Consider the following 17995-nt stretch of genomic DNA (forward strand, 5'->3'; position numbering starts at 1 on the left):
TCCACGCCTTCATCAGAAATTGATGGAGACCAATAAGCGAAGATTGTTCTTTTGCTGTGACTTCAGGCTCAATGGGCTCAATGCTACAACATGGGCTCAATACGTATCTCAGAGCAAATGGGGATTCAAACGTGGCTTTACCTAATGCACGAGGTTTGCAATGGACAAGACCTCCTTGATGTGATTTGCCATTGAAATTACTATTTCTGTAAAAGGGATTGCATATTACTAAGCAATCCTAGCATTGTGTTATACTTATTAAGCAGAACAAGCAGTCGCCTCTACAGCAAAAGTATTTTTTTATTAAAAATCACAGCACACAGACCCTTTGGCCAGTAACAGCACGTATGGAAGGACATAAATACCTATACAGTATACTTATACAGTTACCAATGTTGTCACAATCAATCGCAGGTTTCTAGCAGTTTATTCCCTATGTAAATGCTGAGCAAATACTGTGCCACTCCCTACTCCCAAACAGCAAGTTTATAGCTGCAAAAGAAAAAAGTGCAATTTCATTCAGCTGTTAAAAATATACTCAGCACAGTACCCCCATTCCCTTTCATAAAGGCACACTTATCACATAGCATCCTTCAGCTTCACGCAGGCTACAGGGAACAGCTCTAGCTCCATGTTTTACTGGACACTACCTAAGTGGACTGTATTAGAAAGGAACAGCAGGCATGTTTTGTTGGCATAAAGTAGATCCAGTTCCAGGGCAAAAGCATATCTTGCACAGGTACGTGTAGCAACAGATTGGAGTCTTGCAGGCAGCGTGTTCTAAATTAAACACGGAGCAGTAAAGGTGTTGACAGTTTGTCGAGCAGGCAGCGATGGCAAGAACATGTTTCAACTCTGATGCTGGAGCTGAACAGTAAGGAACAGAAATGCAAACCTGAATCACCTTGCCCTGCTGTGCTCTTTAATCTGCCAAGCTAGAGCTGAATGGAGATCCCCACCCCCAAGCATAGTGTTAACAGGTAAGGAATACAGACTGAAATGTTCAAAATGAGGTATTTCAACTACAGAAAATGTAACGTTTGTCAGAAGCATGACATGCAGGAGCTGTATTTGAGCAAATATCACATGGACGAGACTGAACTTTGGGAAAGGAAGTGTTCAGCTTGAGGAATGGTATTTATAAGTTTGGCTTCTTAATTGAAACTGTAGGAATTCTTGGAAACACGAGGGTTTTTAGTGGAACAATTTAATGTTGAAATGAATGATTTAGCCAGTCCTTCTTACACGCTAAAGGAGAATGAGGTGTTGTACCACTTCCAAATAAAATCTAGTTTCTAGTTGAGTTTATGCCATTGTCAGCTTTAAATATCAGTATCAAGATTTAGATACAGCCGGAGAAAATATCTCACAAACAATCAATTTCTTGTTGTATTTGTTGCCTCTGTAAGAAGGCTAAATACCGGATTTATTTGTTTTTTTGAAGAACCTGATGATAATTAACAGCTGGATGGTCTTGCAGATCGATTCGGTGGTAGTCCTGTATGGATACCAATATGAGCTTATAAACTCTGCACGAGAGTGCATCAGTGTCATCACTGATACCCAGAAAAGCTCAAGTGCTCACTGTTCTGCACACTACCAATACAATTAAAAGCACAAAGTGCTTATGAATAGAAAATTGAGAAACTAGCAGAAGCACGACAAAAAACAAAAAGCCAACGTACCAATAAGCTGCTGTCAATAGGAATGCCATAAAAAATAAATCTGTTTCTGGGTGATTCTGTTTTCAGGTTTTGCAACAGAACTTCTGGTCTAGATGATGCAGACCAACAAACTGTTTCCCAGAAGCAGAGAAACACCCCCCCCAGCTGCTGGACCCACTGAGGTCAGCCTCCTCATCATGACTTAAAAGAAACAACAGTTACACTGTGGTTGTTCAAGTATCAGATCATCTCCAGCTACCTAAAGATGTAAGAAACTGCCCAAGAGAACTTCACAACTGTCAAGTATTTGCGTGCATCGTGTTTTCCATGGTCAGAGATCAGAAGGGCACTCAGCACTCCTCCTTTTTTAATGCTGCCCCCGTCACAACTGTCAGGGGCAGTAAGTGCCAGCACTGTAAAGAACTCCCACCAACGTGGACGTGGGTTGAGGTGCTGAGCAGCACGCTCTCAGCTCCAGAGACACACAGCAGATTTCTGGCCTGCTCTTCAGATCCCAGGACTTGAAACAACAGCCTGTACACCAACAATCTCAAGCACCGCTTGATACACGATTCCCATGGACACTGAAGTACTTCTGTAAACAAATCTAAAATATGACACTTACCTACCTTACTTTTCCTACACATAACATGTTCTCAGTATTTATAAATACTCACATTACAAGCATTTAACCACATACATACACACAATACTGCTTTACCCCAAATAACAAGTAGGTATTTATAAAACGCTGGAACCGATTTAAATTTCCTGTAATCTTGTTTAGCATTAAATCATTGTTTTGGAATGATACAACTTGCTGAAAAGCACATCTCCTTGTCAATACGTGGACATGCATTGGAATGGACACACACTAAAGTAACTTATTTCCAGTATCTTATTTTGTTAAATTTGTTTCAGAGGGAAGTTGGATTCATTCGGATTTTCCTACTAGAGAATCATCCTTTGCAGAAGACTTCTCTTAATCCCCAGTAATTTAATCAAAACAGGAAAAAAATAACAAAATAACATCCTCTATTCCTTTGGTACAAATTGCTAACTTGCTAATTTAAGCAATGAAGCCAAAGATACTGGCAATGATTTGTTTTCTTCCTTTGCAATTTGTGCCTTCCTGCAGGTGGGAGCAGACACTAACCCCGAGAGAGGAGGAGATCATGGGAACTGTATGAAAGTGCAGCGTGCAACAACCAGTAGAACTGATGGTTGGGAACGTGCCATTTAGGCACAGAAGTAAAGACTGCTCATACTGAAGGATCTGTTGCTGACAAAGGTTATTGGAAGTCAGTGGCTCTGCACTACTGGAAAAAAATATTGGTGCACTAGAGCAGCTGCCATCAAAAATGTTAGAATTACATGCTTGCCTAAAAGTTTGAGAGTGAAGTTGTCCAATGATCTGTTCTACAAGTCAAGAAAGTCCAGTCTGTGCTTACTGCTCACTGTACTCGATGCTGACAAGTTCTGTCAGGGCTAGAATTCTTTGTAGAGCAGACAGGACAAAGGGAAATAATCCTATTTACTGACATATCACTTGAGCAAGTAACTTAGACCTTCACTAGAATTATTTTTGTTCCACTAGGAGATACTGCTGGGGGGAAAGAGGGAGTGGGACTGTCAGGGAATTTGTTTCCTTAGAGCACTGTGCAGCTCCAGAAATAGAGAAAAGGCTGTCTTCAGACAGGGCTGAAATTAGGGGAAAAACAACAGCCTTTCTCTAAATGATGACCAGAGCAGCCTATAAAGGATAATCTAGACTATATGTAGTTTGCTTTCTTATCTGAGCTAGCCAGTTTAGGGCAATCTCATTTGACTTCTGAATACCCTCCACTGACCTAATTCTGCTAATGTATGTTGTACCCAAGTGCTCTAGAATAATATAAATCCGAAGGCTACAATATCTGACTGGGCAGCAGTAGGATTATTTGCTGTTTGGGTGGAATGCTGCTTCAGACGTACTGGGTTTGGACAATAAGCTAAGAACACCATCTATGCCTAACAACTGAAAGCTAGCTTTGTAGCATAACTACGTACCCCCAAATAATACACTCTACCTGCCAAATGCTGTATGTAACTCATCCAGCTTTTTACATACAGATTTACTCTGTAGCTGCCAGATAATTTATGTACAAGATATCTTTAAAACAATAACAAAAAGAGACAAGTTACATAGAAAGGTCTAATAATTCTATTCTTGTAAATCAGAGCACTCTCCAAAGAACAGACTCTCTCCCTCCCCTAACGTGAATATCTGGTGCAAAATCATTCTCCTTACTTGAATGCTTGTGACAGACACCTGTTCCCACTGGCAAGAGCAACCAATTTGCAGCCGCGTTCGAATTTTCAAACCTTGCCAAACTGTCAATAGTTTTTTGCCAATAAATAAATACCAGATGTTAGTTTCACAATCTTATACTGTAAAGGCCTGCCATGATCTTTAGCAGATATATCATAGAATCTGTTAAAAATCTTCTAGCAGCTTTTGATCCAAGTTACCTCCCCCAGAATTCTGTACTATCCATCTCGCAACCTACTATTTGCCTTCAATCCTGTAACGTGAGCCTTTCCAGGTTTTTGTCATATCTTTCTCTTCTATAAACAACTTTACATCATGCCACAGCAGTAGCTCTCAGGAATTTCAGGGTTTCATTGATTGTGACATAATGAATCGTGCAAAATCTTTTGAGTAATTTTTTAAGCCCTAGTTATTGGGATTCTCTCCACATAACAGTAACCCAGCTCAGAGAGTCCAGTAATAATCTGCCTTTTCCTTCCTCAGAATTTCAGGGGATGCCATCCTTCCTTTGGCAACACTGGGAAGGTGGCACTCCCCAGTCATACATGTAAGAAAGCCTGAGCTTAACCTCCTCTTTACAGAGCTTCCCTTCTTTAGCCAAGGTCTGGTGCTTTTCCAGCATGTCCTCGATGCTTTGCTTATGCGTTACTATGTACTTATTGTTGCAACCCCGTGACTTATACTCAGTGTCAAAACGAGGATCGTGCACTCTTTTGACATCGATTGGAGCCAGCCAGACTCCCAGGGAGACATCCTCGCTCTGCCACATGTTCAGGTAGTCTTTGTTGAGCCGCAAATAGTGCACCAGATCTGCAGAAAGCACATAACCTCCACCTAGGGCATACGGCAGGTAGTAGTCACAGAGCACCCAGGCACTCTCTTTCCACTTCCCGCCAGATTTCACTCGACCACGGCCGGAAAAGAAGCCCCAGTAGAGGCGACGTGGCTCCTTGGCTCTCAGATCTTCCACCAGCACATCCAAACGTACAAACGTATCATCGTCGGCCTTCAGGGCAAATTGGAAGTCAAGGTGCAGATCCAACCAGACGTATGTGGCCAGCACTTTGGCGGTCAAGTTCTCGTAGGAATCCTTCAGCTCCGGCAGGAGAAGGAGATCCCTATGGCGGTTCTGTTCCAGCTCCAGGCTCCGCAGCTCCTCAGCCCCCAGCCCACCTGTGCCGATGACAAAACGGCTCCAGATGTTGTGCTGAGGAGGGCGGCCGGCCGCTGCCAGCCAGGTGCTGCGGATGATGCTGCGGCGCTCGGTGTACTTGGGGCCGCTGGTGATGAGCACCGCCAAAAAGGCCGACTCCTGAGGAGGGGAGGGCGGCGGGATGGCAGGCGGCCCCCTGACACCCCATGGCAGAGGGGGCTGCTGGTGGGGCAACCCGCGGGGGGCTGGCAGCGGCCGCAGGCCCTCAGAGGTGCACTTGGCCAGGTAGAGCAGGACCACGGTGAAGAGCGACAGGCCACCCAGACCCAGGGCCGTCTTGTGGCGACACAGCAGACGCAGCAGCTTCATGGAGCCTGCAGGCCTCGAGGCCCGGACTCCCCCCTCACACACACCAAAAAATTTAGGCGGGAACGGCAGCAGCTGAGCGGGGTACGGCCTCCGAGAGGGGACAAGCTTCCTGCGGGAGCCCTCACCGCGCTTTGCCTGCCCTTCACGGCACCTTCCAGCCTCTTTTTTTTAATCAGAGAAGCACCGGCCCAGGCCCACCCTACCTGCCGGGCCTTCGGCGCGGCCCCCCTGCGCGAAACCCTTGCCGCTCCGCCCGCCGCCGCCGTGTGGCGCGGCCCCGCCTCCCGCCCCGGCCCACACACGGCGGCGCACGGCGGCAGCCATCTTGCAACAGGGCAGGGGAAGCCCTGAAGCCGCCATTTTGGTTGAGGGCGCGCCGCGCCACGTAGGCCGCTGAGGCGGGCTCTGAGGGGGTGGGCGGAGCTCATTGGTGTGTTAGCTGGGTAAACGACGGTCTTGTTTCACAAGAGTTACCAGCAGCGCATGAATAAATACATTTAATGCCACGGCAGTAAGGGTTCTGCCTTCCGTCTTTATGGAGCCCTCAAAATCTGGCAGCGGGGGCTGAGCCAGGAGAGGAAATGGCGGCCGAAACGCCCTCAGCGCACCTCCCGCCCGGCTCCAAGATGGCGGTCTCCGCCCCTCACGCACGGCGTGTGACGCACTTCCGGCGCAGCGCTCGTTCGTCCCGGTCGCCTCTCTATGGCTGTAACCTCCTGAGGAGGGGGGGTGGGAACGGGCCGGGGGTTTGCTTGTATGTTTTTGTTGTGCTGGAGGGAGATGGGCCGGGTATGAGGAGCCGTCGCATCCCGTACAGGTACCGAAGCTGTGGGACGGGGTGGTTGGGAGGGTGGTGAGGCTGTAGAGGACCGCTCTGTCACGGTGCTGAAGGCATGGCAGTGTTAGGGCAGCGCCCTCCTCCTGTGGAGATTTAACGGTCGCCGCTCAGGGCGCGAGTCCTGCCCGTCCTCCGGCTCTGCCCCGCGGTTCTGTGTCCGTGTGAGGGCTGTGGGGTTTATTCCCTGTCTCTGAGGCCTTCGGACTCGTACGTGGCAGCGATTTTCCCTCAGCGGCAGGCAGGTGGCGGGAGGCGTGTCTGCCCCGTGTTGCTGCTCTGCGGCCGCTTGTCGCTGTGTTCCCACAAAACACCTTTCCGCCGTTCTGCCTTTCTGTAGAGGTGATGTTGAGGCCGCCGTGCTCCGAGCTGCCTCTGCGCTGAGCTTTCAGATCAGCTCCTCCAGAGTACCTGAGGGTTGGTGCTCCTAGCAGTGAGGCCATTAGCAATCCAAAGTCCTCTGTTAGAGATTACAGCCGTGCGGGCTGAAATCTGACGCAGTTCAGTTTCTTGTTGTATATGTTTCCTTTAACAAGGCTTCATGTTCACAGAATCTTAGAATGGTTTGGATTAGAAACGACCCCTAAAACCCATCCATTTTCAACCCCTGCCCCCCACCAGATCAGATTGCCCAGGGCCCCAGTGTGAGCCCAGAGCTCTCCCCAGAGAATCTATTCTTTCAATATATTTGTTCATCTTCTGCTGTTGAGGCCCCGTCTGGAGTCCCCAGTACGGGAAAGACAGAGAGCAGTTTGAGAGGAGCCAGAGGAGAGCCACGAAGATGATCAGAGGGCTGGAGCAGCTCCCCTGCAGAGACAGGCTGAGGGATCTGGGCTTGTGCAGCCTGGAGAAAAGAAGGCTGCAGGATGATCTTATTGCAGCTTTTCAGTATCTAAAGGGAGCCTACAAGCAAAGAGTTTCAAGTCTTTGAAAGGACAGATAATAGCAGGACGAGGGTAAACGTTGGAGGTTGAAAGAGGGAAGATTTAGGTTGGATGTCAGGGGGAAGTTCTTTACAGTGAGAGCAGTGAGGTGCTGGTACAGCTGCCCAGAGAGGCTGTGGATGCCCCGTCCATCCCTGGAGGTGTTCAAGGCCAGGTTGATGGGGTCCTGGGCAGCCTGGGCTGGTGTGAAATGTGGAGGTTGGTGGCCCTGCGTGGGGCAGGGGGTTGGAGTTTTGTGATCTTGAGGTCACTTCCAACCTGGGCCATTCTGTGATTCCATGTGTTGTTCTGAGCTTGCGGAGAAGCTTTATTAATGACATGATGCAGTTTTTAACTTGCGTGTGTTTTTTCCTTTTTGTTTTTAGATTATTTAATCAGCCAATATTTTGAATAAAAAGGAAAAACAATGATGTCAAGGCAGGCCTTCCTCTGCAGTTTGGGATCTCTGTATTTGTCCCTTCTGTTTGTATTTCTTTTGATGGATGTTTATGCAAGGCCTGCAAATAATTCGGCCCTCAAAGAGAAGCCAGCTGACAGTAAGGATGAGAATGAGATCTTGCCTCCAGATCACCTGAATGGGGTCAAAATGGAGATGGATGGACATCTCAACAAAGAATTTCATCAAGAAGTTTTTCTGGGAAAAGAGATGGAAGAGTTTGAGGAAGACTCAGAACCCAGGAAAAACAGGAAGAAGCTCATGGTCATCTTTTCTAAGTAAGCTTCAGAGTAAAATTTGTAAATTTCTCTGTATATTTAAGAAATGTAATAATAGGTGAGGGAGGCATTATTCTGTGAGCAGTGTGTTTGTAGGTAGTAACCTGCTTGTATAAAGCATCTGTAGGACTGAGAATGTCAGCATTGGGAGTTGCAAGCAGTATTCATTCAGGATTGGTGCTGTGACCTAGTGAAATTTATGAATGAATGTATTGTTTATTTGTGGAAATATCTGCATAGGTACTTTAAATAAGAAAAGTATTATTATTTTTTCCTAGTTTCTTATTGAATAATGTATTACATCTGTACTGTAGACTGATGAATTAGTAAGGAAGAGTTTCTAAATGGTAGGACGCCTGTGCAATGACTTGAGAAAGGATTTTGTGCAGCAGTAATACACTGCATTGCTCTGCTGTAAGTTTGGAGTGATGGTATTTGTCTTTCCAAGAAACTATTGTGTGCAATGAGCCCAGCTTTCCTGGAAGAGGCTGGGTACCTACCTGCAGATGGGAAGTACTGAATGAGTGCCTTGTGTGCAAAAAAAGCAAAAGCTTTTGCTTTACCTGTTGAACTGTCTTTGTGTCAGCCCATGAGTTCTTGCCTTTCCAATTCTCCTCCCCATCTCACCTGGGGGGAATGAGCAAGCAGGTGTGCAGTGCTGAGCTGCTGCCAGGTTGAAGCACAGCACCACTAGATGGCAGAGCTAGCTTTATTTTCCATGATTGCTGTTGAGGATTATTTTTATAACAGATTACCCTGGTAACATTGATGGGATGTTTGTATACTTGAGATGAAGTGAGAAGATTCAGCAGAACTTTTTTTTGTTCTGTAGCCTTTTTATTAGCAGAGGAAAAAGGGACCAATCAACTCTGCTTTTTAAGTTTTTATTCTTTTTAACTTGTGCTCTCGTGAATAAAAACAATCCAAGCAAGCAGGACAACCAGGCTGATGTGTCTGTTTGCAGTTCTTTATGACATGGTTTGGTGTTCAGACCGCTGGCTTTATTGTTGGGACATATACAGATTAAATAGCAAGATTGTGGTGAGAAGCTTTCACTTTCTTTACTGCCCTATGTTTATTGGAAACACTCAGGTAATGTGGCATTACAATTACAAGCTAGGTTCATTTCTGTATGTGTGTATTACAGAAGAGGTTGTTTTGGCAGCTTAAAGCCAAAGCAATCCATCTGGGTTTCAGATTGACTTAATTCATGTCCTTGATTCTGTCAGATAATTAGAAATGCATAGGTACATTGTGAGGAATTTGGTTTTCTAAGTGTTCTCTTAAGAGCTGAGTGAAGAGAAATGCATTTGGGAAAAGCTGGTGAGTCACAGGTGTACAGGTGCTGTGGGAATGTTTTATTTCAAAGCTTAAGGAAAACCTCCACTTGTTTTTAGTTAATGAAAGCTTTGGTAGTGGCGTGCCAGTGTGAGAAAAGGAACTCAATTCAAAGCATTAAGCCTTATCTAATAGGGTTAGTGACAATAAGGGCAAAACATGGAAGAAAAGCTTCCCAAATGTTTTTCAAGCTCTTACATGTTACTGGAAGAGCAAGAGCATTTCATAATTCTGTATTTCAGTTTCAGAAGTCACTGTTTACCGGGAGGGCAAGCCTTAGTTGTTTACAGAAGTGACTTGTTACAAGTGAGTGCATACTTGCACGTAGCCCTGTGAAGCTAGGGCATGGTGCAACCTGAGGTGCATCTTGTAGTCTTCATTCCCTGCCAAGGGCTGGTGTTTGGTACCTTCAGACAAAGCAGGTGAGTGAGAGGGTCTGAAGTGATATGAGGAAGGGGAAGGAAAGCTGAAGTCTCTGCTTAAATGAGCTGGAAATCTATAAATAATTTTCTTGCAGCTTGGCATACGTAGGTGGGCCTTTATGGGAGGAAAGGAAGAAGGGGAAGGATGTTGAAAGCAATTGAATCTATTTATGGTGATGTTGATTTCACTAAGTCACTGAGCAGCCTGATCTAGTGTCTGATATAGTGGTTGATGGCCTCACCCATAGCAGCAGGGGTGGATCTGGGTGATTTTGAGGTTGCTTCCAATCTAAGGTGTTCATTGACTCTGTGAAATCAACAGCGTTGGGTTCTGGAATTGTTTGGTGAGCCTTGGTTTTAAGGGCAAGTTATACTGTAAATTGAGTCGCCTCTCCTCTGTACTAATTCAAGTTCATAAATTCAAACTGATAAATTAAGGAGTTTTGTTTAGTAGTGTAATATGCATGGCTTTTCAGTCAGTGTCTTTGGTGACAGGGTTGCTTTTATGAGTTTGGAAGATGAGTGCCCTTCTATGCTTTGCATTTTGCTGATGTTTTCAGTGCCTCATAGCTCCAGTTTTGTGGTTTGTAAGCAGAAATCTTGGTGTTAGCTGAGTGCCTTGTCTTGATGGTAATAGGTGAGGTCAGAGGCTTAAATACACCTTCTTGTTAACTGCTACCACATACAGACACGCTTTTCCTTTATTTTATGTTAATTGATGTATTTTTTAGGCTGTGCATGCTGGTTCTGCCATTCCACATCCCTCTTTCCCATGCTCCCTTGCCTAGTTCCAAGTTTGTCTCCTAGCATGATAGAGTTTGCATTTCCTAATGGGAATGTCCTAAGCTGTCTTGTAGATATCTTCTGTTTTGATTAAGTACTGTTCAGTTAGAAAAGAGTGTTTTGTGCTTTTGGAAGGTTTGAAGTACTGTATTTTCCTAACAAAATGACAAGTACAAATCAGGCAATAAACATCTGATTACTTCTGTGTATCTCTTAGATTTAAGTAGCATTTCCCTTTGACTTCCAGGTTTTAAAAATGTTTTCTGGATCAGTTTTTCATTATTTGGATGCAGCAGAAACCAAGTGTAAAGCAGGCTGTACTTGGTGATCAAGGCATGCCTTTTCTTTAGCTCTGTAGGTGAGCTGCTGCCTCGCTCCCCCCATGTTGTGTTGTTGCCACTGAGGAACCTGAAAGCATGAATCTGCACATCTGAGTGGCCAGCTGTTTATTAATGGAACTTTCAGAGCTTTTGACAGGTGGCCACCAGGAAGTCTCATTTTTAATGGCTTGTGCTTAAGAAATGAGACACAAGTGTTGAACAGCTGTTCTTTGTATCAAAAGAAGGGCTTTGTAGAAACCTTCTTATCTGCCGGGTCAGGAAATAGTGTAAGACAGCCCAAGGTTCCTGCAGTCTTGAGATGGTGCTTTCAATCAGAGATCTACTGATCGTTCTTCTACAGGAAGCATGATCAAGTTCTGTTTTCTGGCTCTGATTTGTACTGTGCTAGCAGAGCAGTGGGTACTTTCATGAGCCAGAAGAGCATGAAATGGGATGTTTCTCTTTTTACCTTTCTTCTTACTTACATCGTGCAAGCAGCAACTTTGAGAGCTTTGATCCAAACAAACTACAGCATAAAACACTGAGCTGGAAAACACTTTGTTTTCCCTTCTCATTTGTTAGCACCTGTTCTGTATCAAAACCCCCATTGTTCACCTGGTGAGTGCAAGATGACACAAGTGGAACGTGGCCACTGTACTGATCTTGCTGTTGTTTGGTGATGAGGTGCTGAGTCTGTGCGTAAATAGGTCGAGATGTGTTTACAAGGTTTAAAAACAGTGATAATGTGTTTCAGAAGATCAGATGCTGGGGTTATTTGTCTTCAGCCTTTAACATTCAGGTGACATTTAAATGCATTTATATTTAATAGCTTGAGTTTCAGTGATAACGCTTCAAATAGTGTTAGGACTAGTTCAATTTAAAGAAACAACAGCCTGGCAGCCTTTATCTGTTTGAATCAGAGTGGTTTTGTTTTGCTTTAAATAGAATCTTGCCTTTTAAATGTTACTGATTTCAGTTTTAAATGCTGTTACCTTCTTTGTAATTAAATAATCATGTGCTTAAAAAAAAAAACCCCGAGGTGGCAGGATATTGTCTTTGTTCAACTGTTGCTTTTGTTCTCTTTCATGAAATAAGTATTAATGGCATTCCTCATTTGGCACTCTGTCTGTCTTGGTACTCAGTACACAGAGCAGAACAGTGGGTTGTCAGGTTGGCCACATCTTTTGTTCATCTCACTGACTAAATTGTCAGCATGTGTTTCTCAACAGGTGTAGCAGTGTTGCTCAACAGCACTGTACAGGTGTGTATTTTAACAGAGCAAAGTGAGCCTGCTAGCACTAACATCATGGGAACAAATCTATGTGTGAAGCTTTTGCAATGTGCCCATTTCAGAATTAAAGTGTATTACCTATAGTGTGCTACCAGAGATCAAGGAGTCTTCAAGGCAACTTGATTTTTGTTTTCCCCCACTTATAAGGCACACAGAGTGTGAAATTCTGAAGTCCTTGCACCAAGGATTGCACCTTACTCTTTCATTGTTCTTAATGGTTGCAGAAAACATGACGTGATTGAGGCAGACATGTAAAGGCAGCTTCAGAGACCTTGGAGAAACAAGGGAAAAAAGGATTTGGAAAGATGAATTGAGAGGGAGTTACTGGTTTGGGAGATTTTTAGGGTAGAAATTTGTCACAGTAGTGAAAGTCTGCAAGAGCTATCAGTGCCAATTCTGAACCAGTAGGGTATCATCAGTATTTGTAGTTCCCTCTAAAAATGTACTCAAAAACGTAGTATGAAAATGAGTTAAGTTACAGCAATGTGAAACATGGTAGGATGTTTTGGAACAATTTAGTTAACTAGCTGTATCTGCTTGTAGAAAGATGGATGTGAAAAACAAGGGAGCTTTCTCTTGTGTGCTTTTCTGCTGTAAGCCCAGAGTCCGTACAGTCTTCTGCATTAATCCTATATGTAATCCCTTCAATTAAAAAAAGAATAGAAGTAAATCTTGCTTGCTGTTCTCTCACAGGGTGGATATAGATAATGATAAAAAGATAAGCGCTAAAGAGATGCAGCGCTGGATCATGGAAAAGACAGATGAGCATTTCCAGGAAGCTGTGGAAGAGAATAAAATGCATTTCCGAGCTGTGGACCCTGATGGTGATGGTAAGATAAGTATTTCCTCTGCCTCTGACATAAATAGATTATTTTCACAAGGTTTCTCTGCTGTGAGGAAGCAGGAAAATGAATGAGGTGGTGGTTCTCATGTTATTGTTCATGAAGGTTATTGTGATGGTCTTGTTAAGAAATGAGACCCAAGTTCCCACTTTTGAACATACGAAGTCATGTCTGAGGTGTGGTTCTCTCTCACAGGTCATGTTTCCTGGGATGAATACAAAATTAAATTTTTGGCAAGTAAAGGACTTAATGAGAAAGAGATTGCAGAGAAGATCAAAAACAACGAAGAGCTGAAAATAGATGAAGAAAGTAAGTGGAGACTGATGGAGTGTGGTTTATTGTTTGAATTCTGTTCTTTTGCTTTCCTAGAGCCTGAGTGTCAGAACTGGACTAATATTTTGGTTGTTCTGCAGCCTGTTGCTAAAGTAGAAATACTACAGTTGTTTCTAAGTCAAATCTGCACTCCCAGAGCTCCTGATACAAATACTCAACACTGAAAACGTTTGTTCCTTATTTGTTGCTTCCTATTTGAGCAGTTCCAGGTATCTGTGTTTGGTCTGCTGAAGTTTGTTAACCTGTGCTATCTGTGGACCATTGCACTGTTACCTGGAGTACCAGCTTCCCTGTTGCTTCAGCTGACAAGTAGCTGGAAATGCCTGATTTCTGCTGTAAAACTGAGGAGTATGAATGCAGAAATACACACTCAGGTATCTGTGTATGTCAGATGGTGTTCTGTTCAAACAGGCACTGCAAAGTTAGTAGCAGGTTACCTAACAGTTGTTTCATGTTTCATTTAAGTTCTCTACTGATAGATTTTTCAGATTAGTGAGATTTATCATTTCTTCCTTACTGCTTTTGAAACTTTCATTTGAATCTGACTTGTTACAAGCATGGCAATGCTTGAGATTAACCTGCCCACATCTAAAAGTATTCAAATTTATTGTTAAGTAAAACATTGGGCCTTAGCCTTTCCTTGCGGGAATTAGTCATTTAAAAATGGGTTTTATTTTCCACTTATCAAAAAGCAACTAAAATGCAAATGGGCCTTTGAGTTCTGTGGCAGGGAAAACACCTGTGCAGCATGTTCTATGGCAGTGTGGTTAATAGCTACAGTTTACAAGAATGCTCATCAGATAAAAGATTTACTGAATATGGGAACTATGCATATAATTTTTCTACCTGGGTAACAAGCCTTATTTGGGAAAACTAAATTAACTCTACTGCTTGCTGAAGGTGATAGGCAAAACTTATTTTTGTTCTCTAGTGCTATGTGAAAGTACTTTTAATGTCTGTACAATAGAAAATAACTGAACATGGGAATCAAGGCACGGTCTGGGTGTGAGGAGGAAGCTGACAGTGATCTCTGGCACGTTGCAGTTTAGAAGTCAGATCAAATCTGGGGACACAACTTGATTTAACTTACACAGATAATTGCGGTTTCAACTGATCAGTGGCAGTTGAATTTCATTAAGGACTTGAAAAGCAGGCAGAGGGGCAGGCTGTCTTTATGACTTCTAATGTTTCATAATCTGATTATCCAGTGCTAACTGGTGTTTTTGAAATAACTAAATCTTTCCATTTACAGACTGACTTTGAGATTCATATTAGGAGTCCAAAGAATTTCCTCACTCTTCACATAAAAGAAAAACACCACGTACTGAAGGCTTAACTTGTAATTGCAACTATCATTTCAAAAGAAGTGTAGATGCTACCATGCCTCTTCTCTTTCTGTTGTAACTCATGCAACCAAAAGCATGCTGGAGATATCAAAGAGAGCTTATTGAATTAAATATATGTATGTTATGCAGTGACTGTGGTCCTTCAGGGCCTCTTTACGACTTGTGAGATGCTAGTGCTTCATTTTTCATGTTTGTTAGTACATCTTACAGATATGGCGTGCCACAGACTGTGTTTTTTTTTTCCAATGTGTCATTTAGAAAATGCCTACACCAGAGAAAGAATGCTCTGCACAGGTATTGCTTTCCTGTTTGGTTACGTTCAGGACCACGGCTGCATGCAGTGTTTGTGCTGTGTGCTGCAGGGTGGCTTTTCATGAAGTCACTGGTGTGGTTTTAGTGGAAACTCATGTTTAAATTATGAACCTCATTTGAATTTAGGACAATTTCACTTAAAAAATGCTCGTTAGTATGATGTAAGGTGGAATTGGTAGAGTTGTGAAACGATTACTGATGCTAATGTGTTTAATTGTATGTGGGTGCTTAGACTTATGTTTGTTCTTTGTAGCAGAAATATTTATCTTCATTTTGCTAAGAACCAAAACTCCTGCTTTTTGATACAGAATAGACAGGGCAGCCAAAAGGAGTAATGAGTGCTTATATCCTGAATTAACTGGAAACCAAATGGATTTGCTGGTGCTTTGTATAACATCTGTATTTTTTTTGTGGAGTTACCCTCTCAAATATCTCATAGTTCCAACAATTCAAATGCTTAGGCTGAAGTACAGGACACTGTTTCAGTTTTCCTTGGAAGATGAGATATGAAGTAACTGGTTCATAGGTCATCCTTGTTTAAACAATAATGAATAGGTGACGGTATATTAAAAAAAAACTGTGAATAGGTTAAACGTATGGTTTTAATCTTCTTAAATTTCTAGCACAAGAAGTGTTGGATAACCTGAAGGATCGGTGGTACCAAGCTGACAACCCACCTCCTGATATGTTATTGAACGAAGAAGAGTTCTTATCCTTCCTTCATCCAGAGCACAGCAGGGGAATGCTGAAGTTCATGGTCAAAGAAATCATCCGAGATTTGGGTACACCATGTTAATAGATGTTTTCTTGGGAGCTGTTGTTAGATCACTGCAGTGTCATGGCTTGGTCTGGAATTTTGGCATGTGCTGTTTACTCTGCTCTCTGCATACACCGTTAGCATAAATGCTGGCATCTCTGTAGAGTTGTCCTGTATATTATTCAAGACTAGATTTAACCTCTGCTTGTTAAAGAGCAGCACAGCATCATATATTACAAAGGCATTCTTAGTGCTTCTTACAGAGCAGCTCAGCTGACACCACTTCACACCACAGTGCTGCTGCTTTGTAGGGTCTCTGTAGCAATAGGAGAAAGCAGCTGATAAATATTAAAATACTGTAAAATGTTGATGTGAATGCTCTGTGAGGAGGCAATGCTTGCTTTATATTTCTGCAGCATAGCAGCCGTGAAAGAATTTTGATATATGCTGCTGAAAGTGGAAATACGTGGTTGAGGTTTTCACTGACATTTCCACTGATATTTTTCCTATGGAGTCAATAGTTAGGCATACTTGGGAAAAAAAAAAAAAAGAATAAATAAGTGAACTCCTGCTTAGCGAGTAGTTGATTTGATAAAGATGGAGTTTTACTTGAATTCTGATAGGAGGCTGGATGCAGCTGTCCAACACTTCGGTCTGCAGCAGGTCAATTAAAAATAAATAAATGGAAATGAACAGCAACTATAAAATCAATCCCCAGCCTGCCAGCTGGTGTATCTTTCAGACACAGTTGAGTACTTTGTTTTTTGCATACTGCCAGGTTCTAAAACACTGTGTGGGTGCCATAATTGAGCTTTCTGCTAACCAAAGGTATAAAAGGTAGCCAGTTCTTCTGTGGCATAGTCAGGATTGTGGACTGTGGAAACCCAACCAACTGTACTAGTGACATCACTAATGTGAAGGAATGTCTCATTTCTAATAGACATTAAACAGGTAAGTTTCAGTTACTGTGTATTTCTGTTGTAGATCAAGATGGAGATAAGAAACTTACCCTTTCAGAGTTCATTTCATTACCTGTTGGTACTGTAGAGAACCAGCAAGCCCAAGACATTGATGATGATTGGGTAAAAGACAGAAAGAAGGAATTTGAGGAGGTCATTGATGCTAACCATGACGGTATTGTCACAATGGAGGAGCTGGAGGTAAGTCTCCATCAAATAGCTCTAGTGTTCTTAAAATCAGCAGGTGTTTTTTAAATACAGGATTGAGACTGCTTTAGAGATCACAGAACGGCCAGGGTTGGAAGGGACCTCAAGGATGAAGAAGCTCCAACCCCCTGCCACACGCAGGGCCACCAATCCCCACATTTAACACCAGCCCAGGCTGCCCAGGGCCCCATCCAACCCAGCCTTGAACACCTCCAGGGATGGACGGGGCATCCACAGCCTCTATGGGCAGCTGTTCCAGCACCTCACCGCTCTCATAGTGTAAATAACCTAGAGGTCATGAAGTCCAGAAATATTTGAACTAGCAGTCTATCAAATCTTGGGTTGGAGTACTGTTCAGTGGTGCTTGGAAGAAGGATGTTGTAATGCTTTTTCTTGGAGGAGGAGGACTTTTCCTAGCATTGCTATTATTCATAGCTATTCATTGCTATTATTCATAGGTATGCTTTTAGGGTTTGATTTCTTTGTAATGTAGATGCTTGTATGGATCTGTAGTGCATGAAAAAAAGCCACCGATTTCATTTAATGGGACAATGAGTCAGACTTACAAAACAAGTAACTGGCAACGTGTTCATTTAAAAATAAAAAAAAGTATCAAAAGTAAAATGAAGCAGCCCTGGGGCCTCACAGACTAGAGAATAGCAGAGGTCTCCTGTCTTTCAGGGTGTTCTTACCTGAAAACTCTGTTTTTAAGTCTGGATTCTAGTTCCTGGCATTTAGACTTGTATGTGGATGTAGGGATTTTTTCCAAATACTTCTGAAGAATGTACCAGAAGGCATACACGTTTGTAGTGATTGCTGATAATTTTCTTGTTCTAGGAATATATGGATCCTATGAATGAATACAATGCTCTAAATGAGGCGAAGCAAATGATAGCAGTCGCAGATGAAAATCAAAACCATCACTTAGAGCTGGAGGAGATCCTGAAATACAGCGAATACTTCACAGGCAGCAAGCTTATGGACTATGCACGTAACGTCCATGAGGAGTTCTGACCTTGCTCGCTTTTCCAGAGCTCTGAAGCACTTTCCTGCTTTTGAAAAACAGAAAAGGAAAAAAAAAAAAACCCAACACTC

General features: G+C 43.1%; 2 protein-coding genes across 2 annotated transcripts; one reads left to right on the top strand and one right to left on the bottom strand.

Annotated features, from left to right (window-relative positions):
* Positions 1–292: 292 nt before the first annotated feature.
* B3GALT6 (beta-1,3-galactosyltransferase 6) lies at positions 293–5770 on the bottom strand. Its single transcript, XM_048967842.1, has one exon. It carries the CDS (start codon positions 5495–5497, stop codon positions 4463–4465), a length of 1035 nt encoding a protein of 344 aa, XP_048823799.1. The 5' UTR covers positions 5498–5770; the 3' UTR covers positions 293–4462.
* Positions 5771–6161: 391 nt separating this feature from the next.
* Positions 6162–17991, top strand: SDF4 (stromal cell derived factor 4). Its single transcript, XM_048967433.1, has 7 exons — positions 6162–6314; positions 7642–7990; positions 12838–12974; positions 13182–13295; positions 15601–15759; positions 16719–16894; positions 17738–17991. Exons 2-7 carry the CDS (start codon positions 7683–7685, stop codon positions 17912–17914), a joined length of 1071 nt encoding a protein of 356 aa, XP_048823390.1. The 5' UTR covers positions 6162–6314; positions 7642–7682; the 3' UTR covers positions 17915–17991.
* The last annotated feature ends 4 nt before the right edge of the window (positions 17992–17995 follow it).

This window comes from Lagopus muta, chromosome 21 (assembly GCF_023343835.1).
Source record: "Lagopus muta isolate bLagMut1 chromosome 21, bLagMut1 primary, whole genome shotgun sequence".
NCBI classification, from domain to species: Eukaryota; Metazoa; Chordata; class Aves; order Galliformes; family Phasianidae; genus Lagopus; species Lagopus muta.

Excerpts from the sequence above, each read along its gene's own strand:
- B3GALT6 (XM_048967842.1), bottom strand. The coding sequence starts at position 5,497 with ATGAAGCTGCTGCGTCTGCTGTGTCGCCACAAGACGGCCCTGGGTCTG.
- SDF4 (XM_048967433.1), top strand. The coding sequence starts at position 7,683 with ATGATGTCAAGGCAGGCCTTCCTCTGCAGTTTGGGATCTCTGTATTTG. Across the intron at positions 12,975-13,181 it reads TGTGGACCCTGATGGTGATG|GTCATGTTTCCTGGGATGAA; the intron begins GTAAGATAAGTA and ends TCTCTCTCACAG. Across the intron at positions 13,296-15,600 it reads GCTGAAAATAGATGAAGAAA|CACAAGAAGTGTTGGATAAC; the intron begins GTAAGTGGAGAC and ends TTAAATTTCTAG.